Source organism: Antrostomus carolinensis, unplaced genomic scaffold (genome assembly GCF_000700745.2).
Source record: "Antrostomus carolinensis isolate BGI_N321 unplaced genomic scaffold, ASM70074v2 scaffold8569, whole genome shotgun sequence".
Taxonomy (NCBI): Eukaryota; Metazoa; Chordata; class Aves; order Caprimulgiformes; family Caprimulgidae; genus Antrostomus; species Antrostomus carolinensis.
Genome location: NW_010336389.1, coordinates 10,653 through 19,720, shown reverse-complemented (window position 1 = coordinate 19,720; position 9,068 = coordinate 10,653). Strand labels below are relative to the sequence as shown.

Here is a 9,068-nt window from a genome sequence, read left to right as displayed (position 1 = left end):
AGAGGTAAGAGCATTGCTGCACACTGCTTGGTAGGTCTGTGTCAGTTCTGCCTTGCTACCTGCCAGTTCAAGCAGTGGAAAAGTAGGCAGAGAAACAGTGGGATTGCAACAGCTCCCCCACTGCGAAGGGCCACAAAGTCATGAGGAAGAAGACACACCCCTACACTTCCTTCTGCTACCTGGAGGGAGGGAGGGAGAAGACTGCTCCAGGTCATGCTAGGGATGCTCTTTATTTTAATATGCTGCAGTAACGATGCCACAGGATAGGAGAAGGAAGCAGCCTGGCTTCTTAATCCTTATCAGCGCCTTATGCAGAATGTGCTGATAGGGAAAGTGAGGCAAATAACGTAGGCAAGGCAGAGGCTCGTCCCTTCAGAAAAATGAAATACCTCGGAGGAAAATCTTGCCATTCTACCACCACCAAGTGTTTTTTACGCTGTAATCTCAATCTAGAGAACGAGCGCAGAGCTTGATTTGGTCTGTAATACTGTAAGTCACCTTGGTAAAATACAGACCATCATTTCTTAGGAGGGGGATTATTTTGAACCTTTATGTTATTTTGAACTTTACTGTTTGGGTTGCTCAGTGATCTCTTTTTCTTGCTGGGGAATCCTCTCTCTGCAATATTAGAATGGGCTTTCATGTCCAAGTGGCCCCTGCTGAGTCATTAAAATGCATCTGTATTTTTCACTGTGATCAATGGTACTTTTACGATGGTTTTTATGAGGTTGTTAGAATGTATTTTAAACACTGTTAAAACCATTTAGAGATAGATGGTGGGTTCCTTACTGATAAAATGACCTTCTCCTTCAGATTAAAGCAACTTCACCCAGAAGAAACCAGAATTTTTAGAGTCTGACAACACAACTTTGATATAAAAACTTATTGCCTGTAATGGCAGGTGGGGTCTAGAAATTACTTCATAAAACTTTAAAGCAATGCCAAATAGAGATTTAGGAAGAGTGAACAATACTGGCTGAATTATTCTGGACTGTCGCAGAGGGGTGAAGCTAGCGGGGAAGGCAGGAGTGAAGGTGTAACAGCCCCGAAAGGGAATACAGTAAGCAAAGAGAAGTAGGATGGGAGCAGCAAGCAGAAGTTTACTGGTTTGTTCTCTCCTTTCTCTGTGCAAGGAAGCTGCCAGAGGAATCAAGCTGCCGGGAGAATGGCTGCTGAAGGAAACACACATAGGCAACAGAGCTTTAAACTTGCTTGGTCTTCTGCTGCATTTAAAAAGAACTCAAGCAAAGCTGATTCTTAGGCCAGTACCTTTAAAGTTTCATCAAGATACATCAGTGTGGCCTAGGTGGGTATTTCAGACAGAGACAGTTTCCTAAATTGAAGTTAAAAACTGCAGAAAACGGCTTTGCAAATTTCATAAAGACCGAGTTGACTATAAAATCTGACATAAGGACGTGCCCATAAGGATGCACATTTTTCATTCTAATTAACATGATGCTATCATGTCTCTTCAAAGACAGGCACTGTTGTCGCTGTGAGTTCCTTTGGGATCAAGCCTCTCCTTAGCATCACCATTGTCAGCGCATTTGGCTGGCCCACAGTTGGAGGACTTATGTTTCACTGTAATTTCTTCCAAAAGATTCAGAAAAGGCTCTCACTCTTTCTTTCTCATTAGCTTGATGGAAAGAGCATGTCTTCAGGCAGCTATTTAAAGTTCCAGTCAAATGGAACTACTGAAAGCTGTTCTTTCATAGGCAAGGTCAAAATTGTTCGATACAGTAAAAAATTTTACAAGGCTTATGTCACTGGGAAGGAAGCACACATTATCCCCTTGTATTTTCTTTAAAAGTCTTTGTTTCCACCATTTGCAGCCTCAGAGAGCTTGTGTTTTAGTGAACGGGCATCTCCGTATCATACAAACCTCCATTCTTTTAATTCCTCCAACGCCTCGTCCACCATAGTAGGAAGCATCTACTGTGGGCCACTTCTTGGTAGGCAAGGGCTCCTGTTCTTCTTCCTGTCAATAAAGTCAAGTAACACATATTTTAAAAAGATACCTTTTTTTTCCCCCCCACTAAGTGTCTTTTCAGAATATTTCTCTAGAGTTCACAGAGAGTAAGTTTTCCCACGTTAGGTATGAAAGATCAGGTATTTAAGTTCCCCAAGTTTTTACCGATTTCCAAACAAAATCTGGTCGTGTTTGGAAATATTTTTAATGTTTTGCCTGGGAAAAGCATTGGTGGCAACCATTAGGAAAGTCCACATGGGGAATCTAACTGTATTCTACTGGCAATCATTTGCCTCGTCCTTTTACTTTTTACTAATAAAAATAATTAAAACACACACAAAGAAAAGGATTTGCAGAAGCTTCTTCTGCAGAAAACAGAATGGCTTCAAAGAGCCAGATCACCAGCCCTGCTCATTTGGATTCAGCAGACGGTGCTCAGCAGATCTGCAGATAAAGGTTACACAGCCGATCGCAGTTTCCTAAGCCAACCTTTGTCAAACGCGCTCTTGGCTGCCTCAGCTCAATGAAGTGTGCTTTATCATGGACACAACTGTCAGGGGACACTTGAGTACGCTCAAGCAACTGGCTAAATCAAGACCAAGGGGCAAAAATGCTGAAGATACCAGAAGATTCTCTATTGTATTATTACCCATAAGAGGGAGAGAAATTCCCTTATAATTCTTCAGTGTCTGGAATGCTAAAGCTGTGGAAAAGTGCTGGTTTAAGTCATACAGGAATCCTTAAGACTGCTATACAAGAGCTACTCAGTCTTTCTGGTTTTGCTATACAACAGGAAAAATACTGTTTGACTATCTTGGGATAAAGCCCCTAAATATTTCTGTGGATTTGGGCTTAATTCATGCCACACTGAGATGACTGAGACAGAACAGAGATTTGGACTTTGGCCATCCCGCTCTCAGCTTAAGGCTTCCCACGGGGCAGTTCTTTCTTCTTCAGCAGCTGGGACAAAGAGCCGGATTCGCAGAACACAGGAAGGCACAGAGGAGTGGCATTGTGTAACCGGTGTGATGAGCACAGCATCGTCATATCATACCTCTTTTGGAGCTGGCGGAGGTGGAGGTGGATCTTTGATGACCTGAAAAAGCCAAACATATAAAAACATGAGGAACTGCACTGGCAGCATCCAGAAGCCAACAGAAAATTTTTAAGAGTGCGCTGTTTCCATCTGAGTCCCCCACATCTGCTTGCAAACTGGCAACTGCTGCTGCCGAGTCCCTTGGGGATCGATTATCAAGGCCTTCTGGAAATTAACACCATCCGTCTAATAGAAAATAACATCAATTGACTGGCAGACACTCTTTGGGCAGACGTGTCTGCCACTTTGCTTCCTGACCGGATAAGACTCAGTCATTCTAAGTAATAGCCAGTGATGAAACCCTATGGAGTTAATTAGCAAGCCTGGGAGGAACAGCATCCCAAGGTCTATGTGAGGTCTTGCATAATCTTGGGCCAAGATGCCTGCTTCCTTGTGCCATGCTGCTGGATAATTTCTGGCCCAATGACAAGTGTGAAATGCTTTCTGGTAGCTCAGGCTTCACCTCTAGACATCCAGATCGTTTCCGCAGATCTCACATTTCAGATGTAATAACTGAAGTATGTAGCTCCTTGACTGTTCAGTGTGGAGTGCCTGCAAGTGGGAGTTACGTTCACAAGGCTTCTTAAACTGTTTCTGGGTAAGGCCTGCTCTTAGGATAATTCACTTACACTTATATTGAAACCTCTACCTACGGTTTCTTCCTCTTCCCTTTCTTACATACAGATGGTAAATCTCGGGGAGTTCCCTGATACTGACAGGAACCAACTCAACAGTACAGGGAGGGGAAGAGGAAGGCAGCGACCGTCTGAAATGATTCAGGTGGAAACTGAAGGCACAGCCATTCTTCCACAAGGAAAGCAGGTTTGTAAGCTAAAAACAGTTCAGTGATACCATTTTTAGTGCTGGAATACTGTACAGAAATGACTAAAAATACCCCATGAATATAAAGGAGTCTGTTTCTGCTAGGCATTAGTATTATACAGACATGACCAAAAGTGTCCATGATGACAAACACCTAAATCTCCTAATTCAGGATTAAGTACCTTAATTGAAATATGTCTTTTTTTATTCACTCCATGGTATTAATTACAGTACTTCAATTTACTAGTGCCTATAAATAAAATCAGTGCACAGATGTATAGCATCATAAGTGAAAGAAACATATTTTTCTTGACCAATAATCAAGAGTTTTCCTTCTTGATCTACATTTCAAGTCACAGTGCCACCAAGATAGTTTCTGGTTACTGCCTAAACAAGCTATGGACTTTTAGCACTGGATACAGGAATTCTGTCAAATAGAGAAATAAGTTAGGGCACCCTTGGAAACATTTTTCCACAGCACTTTAGGCTTAAGATACTGAATTGTTGATTCAAGAAAGCTCAGAGTACTTTGAGTGGATTGCAGTGTCAACTATGGATTTTAACCAGACATCCTTTTGCTGATAGGATGTTGCAAAAACATGCCAGAAATTACTTTTCTTTAAATACTTCCAAATACTTTTTCTTCCCACCCACCAGGAATTTTCAGAATACTTAACATAAATCAATTATTTAATTAGTGAAATATTCCTGAGAGCCAGATTGGAATTACTGCCCTAACTTTACAAGAAACAACACAGAGGGATCATGGGACAGATTCTGAGAGATACTTGGATGCTGAGCAAGATTTTCCAAAGCATGAAGACATTTAATTCTCACTGAAAGCAATTAAGAGACTGGAAACAGTAAAACAGTACTTTTAATATATTAAGGGTCACCTTATCTTATTTAAATCCTGTTCTTATTTCCCTTTTGCCTGTCTTTAACAATTATGTCGTGTATTTTGCTGCCAAGACTGCAAGCTGTACAGGGGGAAAAGGCCCAGCTAGGTTGTGGATTTATATAAATACGTATTAAACGTTATTATCACACCACTTTTAATAGTTCTACAATCCTTAAGTCTTGCAGTCTCTCCCGAGCAAAGACACCTCTGCGTAGCAAACTTCTTTGTGATGCATGCTGAAGTTGGCTTGGGACCTACACCTCCTGATACTGACAGAATCAACAGTTCTGTCCCAGGGAATCAAGAAAAACTTCACTTGCTGGACCTCACTGGGCTTTAAAAGTCACAAGTCAGTGACAGTTTGTGCTGGACTCCCCGAGCAAAGGATCTAAGCCTATGCCAGCTGCTAAACTCCCTGAAGTTACAGGGTAAACTTGATTTGAAGCTAACCAAAGCATTAATTAGCTGCTATTTCTAATAGGTTCAAAAAATGAAACTTGTTTTAAATGTGACAGTGGTGTGAGAAAATAATCTGCTTTGAGTAGCAGATACTCACCCCTGCTGACAGAAGTGGAATGTAAATGCCTGCATCCTTATGTTTCCACAGGCTCCTGACACGCTCGCTCTCTCTCTCACGCACGCACACACCAAGATTATTTTCAGTCTTGAGTGATATTTCAAGTGAAATCAGCAGAAAGCCATTTTTAAAAAATGAGAAATCCAAGGAACCCGTGCAGCTTTGGCAGAAAACAATGCAAATGTAGCATGAAACTGCACATACTGAAGATCATAATATTTCAAATTAACTTTTCCTGAACTTGATTCAGATTGTTTAAATATGGCAGACTCTGAATAATGCTTCTGTCTTATTAACCCCGCGTAGAGATGGATTACTTCCTAATTTTGTTTTGTTTTGTTTTATTATCATCATCATCACCAGGCAAGGCTGCATCTCATTTATTTAGACTTGAGTTTGGAGGAGAGCCTATTTCTTAAAAAAAAAAAGAAAGAAAGAAAAAAAAGTTAGTTGCTTCAGGCAACAGTCCCTTTGATCTGCTCATTAACACTTTTCAAATGTTCGCGTGATGTGGGCATTAGGAAATGTCAGCACCAGAGCCTGAAGCCAGCTTGATGCAATCATATGTTCTGATATTGAGGGAAGAGTGAAAGAACTGTCAACAGTGAACTGCCTTTAAAAAAAAAAGGGGGGGGAGAGGGGGCAGGGAGGATAAAAAGGAGTCCCCCTACCCCAACCTCATGTAAGTGTACACAGACCTCACAGCAAGGAAGGCTGTCAAGGCTGAGGATGAAGTGGAGTGCCTGAACCACCTGAAGCTCACCACTCTGCCTGCAGGCAGCAGGGATTACGTGCTCGTGTGGCTCTGGATGCTCATTCTGTTCTGTTCTGTTCTGTTCTGTCTGCAACACCTTCTAACCACAATTTGGTAATAGGCTCAGTGCCATAGCGTGTGGTTTTGGAACTCAGTATCGTTGTAGCAATGACTCCTCAAAGTACCTTTTCTTTTTTAAAGAAATAAATAACATCCATGAGAGGTGGGAGGAAACAACAGAGGGCACTAACATTGAAAGTGCTGTGGTTTTATTGCTCCTATAGAAGTCAGGCTGCTTCTTAGTAATAACTTAACCAAGCTACAGCTCAGGACTTCCCCGGAAATAGCCAATTACTCCTGTACCAAACACTACATGCAGAAAAGATACTCAGGGCAAGTTACTATCCCGTAAAGTAAACATCGGGGAGGAACAGACTGAAGCACAAGGTGAATCAGAACCAAGAGACATTTTCTCACAGCTCTGTGCAGCTCTCGGTGGAGATGTAGCTCTGCACAGGAGACTGTCCCTGCCTTAATGCCACGGTGCATCTTCAGCACCCAAGGTAGTGTCTCTGTTCTGCAATTCATCATAAAGGGTGTCTAGTTTAATTAATTGGCTCCTGTCTTAGGTATCCCTCCACAGCTCTGTGTGATGTCTTGATGTACACCTGTAATGTAAACTGAACTCCTTTCACTTACAACAGGCCTAGGCAGGTGCAGCTAATATTTTAATGTATTATAGAGATATAAATTTGATGGTTTTTTAATGTAGGGCTTTGACATAGAAAAATCCAGGAAGCATCTTATTGATTGTCATTACAGAGTCATCACTGGAAAAAAAAATCCTGCTCTCAAGGGACTGAGATACTGCAATCACTCTTTACTGTAATGAAAGGAAAATGCATAGTATATGAAGTTTTACTGTACCATGCGAACTGACCACTGATGAGCACTAACTTCTGAACACAGACCAATGTGTATTTTGGTTTTTTTTTCATTAGGTTGTACATGTGTTGACCTGATGCTGAGAAAAAAAACCCCATACACTTGGCAAACTATTAAAACCGCATGCACAAGTGAGTATGTGATCGATTGTACTTCCAGCTGTAAAAGGCTGGTGCTGGGCTAACACAAATTAGAGACGCGTGGATTCCATTCTGCCAGTCATATTCAGCTAGTGACATAATCCAGGGTTCTAGTGAGGTAACTCATTCTGAGAGCTCTGATAAACTAAAGGAACATTAGGGTTCCTGATGTTGGTCAACTCAAAAGGAAGTATGTTTGTCTTGGGGGGAAAAAAAAAAAAAGGGAAAACTTGAGAAGTCAGGAAAAGGACAAAAGAAAAGCAGCTGCTTTCAGAAAAGCAGCTCTTGAGAAAGGATATGATGATCCCTCTCAGCAGCTACGAATGAGGAGTGCAACAACCCACTCCAAAGTATGTCTGTAATTAGCTGACAGGAGACACTGAAAAAAAAAGTTACTTGGCTTCACTTAAGAATTTAAATTATATTTTCAATGTGTATTTTTAAAATAACTAATTTTGAAACACAAAATGTTTGCTTTTCTACCAGCGTAAGTCTGCTGCAATATTATTTCCTTCATGTCCTCCATCTCCTGCTCACCCTGCCCCAGATAACAGATCTACATGAAATGCCCAGCTGTAGCAGCTTCCTACAGACACAAAGTGTAGAGAAACTAGCAAGGGTGAAGATGGTCTATGAATCGAGGTTAGCCAATTATTTTAAAATAAGAAAACAGGAAGCTTGCTTCTTACTGATTTTGAATTTTCCTTTTCCACAATTTAAAGGCTCACAATTTAAAATAAAGTTGAAGTAAAACGACTAATGGACAACCTCCCCAGATTTCTGATGGGATTATACTGTGGAGAATGAGACAGAAGAGGGTCGTCTTACTAGAGAAGAGCTCGTAGTTCTTGCCTCAGACACCCCAGACCAAGAGGATGCAGATGGGGCTGAGGACTTCTTGCCCTTTGATGGCCTGGGGCCTGATGGACTACACCAAAGCTTTTGATTATGTGGGCTTTGGCATGGTCAGGTGTGGAAGGCCAGTTCCTCTGCTGCCCCAAGTTCTGCAGACCTGAGACAAGACAAGGAACAGAGGAGTAACAGCCTGGAAGCAATCTCCACTTCCCAAGTCCTCAGCACTGTGGTTGCACTGGATGAATAACAAACTTCGACAATTTAAAAAGCCCAGCACAGAAGGAGATGGAAGGGCACTGAGTGAAACAGCATCGCTGATGTTGCTAGAAGGATAAAGAGTGCACTCAGATGAAAAGAGCTGCAATGTTTGCAAAGGATTATGAAGACAGTAAGGGATTTCCTGAGAGCCCATAATGGACTACAAATACCGATTTTCGTGATAGTACTTTTAAAATAGTCCTTGATTTCAGGATAACATCTGCATACCATTATGGCCAGCAACTTCCAAATACTAGAGAAAAGGCTTTTATCCAAGATTTCACAGAAATACAACACGTGCTCACTCGGTAGAAAGCCAGTGAGCAGCACACCAGTGTGCTGATGCTGGTCCCTGTGCGTGCAGGTCTCAGAAAGCCAGAAGCACTGCTAAGGGTGCAGTCCACAGCGTTGAGGCTGATCTCCTTCCTTTTATTGCATATCACCAATGAAATAAAACTCCCTCAGCAGATGGCTTATGTCACATGTGGCTCTCTGGTTATTTAACCTATTTCCTATGGTATCTGTGTTTCCCAACACGGTGTGAGTTGTAATCATGAGTCACACATATCCAGTGACTTTTTCTAATAGTCTTTACTCACCACTTTGCAGCAGAGGGGCCAGAACCACCAGAGCAGACCGAGTGCCGCTAACAGTAAGAGCACAAGAACAGCAATAAGCGCTGCTACTCCACTGGACTGCAAAGGAAGCAGAAAGACAGCGTCAGTGGATGTTGCAAATAACTGCTGCTTGG

General features: G+C 41.9%; 1 protein-coding gene across 1 annotated transcript in view; it reads right to left on the bottom strand.

The window, feature by feature from the left end:
• The window catches only part of LOC104530292 (anthrax toxin receptor 2), a gene marked incomplete at both ends in the record, with an annotated part of 15,317 nt that overhangs the window by 2,676 nt on the left and 3,573 nt on the right, over positions 1–9,068 (bottom strand). The window contains 3 exons of the mRNA XM_010174834.1: positions 1,883–1,978; positions 3,024–3,065; positions 8,917–9,012. Of these exons, the coding sequence (XP_010173136.1) occupies positions 1,883–1,978; positions 3,024–3,065; positions 8,917–9,012 (234 nt within the window). The remainder of the gene's footprint in view (positions 1–1,882; positions 1,979–3,023; positions 3,066–8,916; positions 9,013–9,068) is intronic.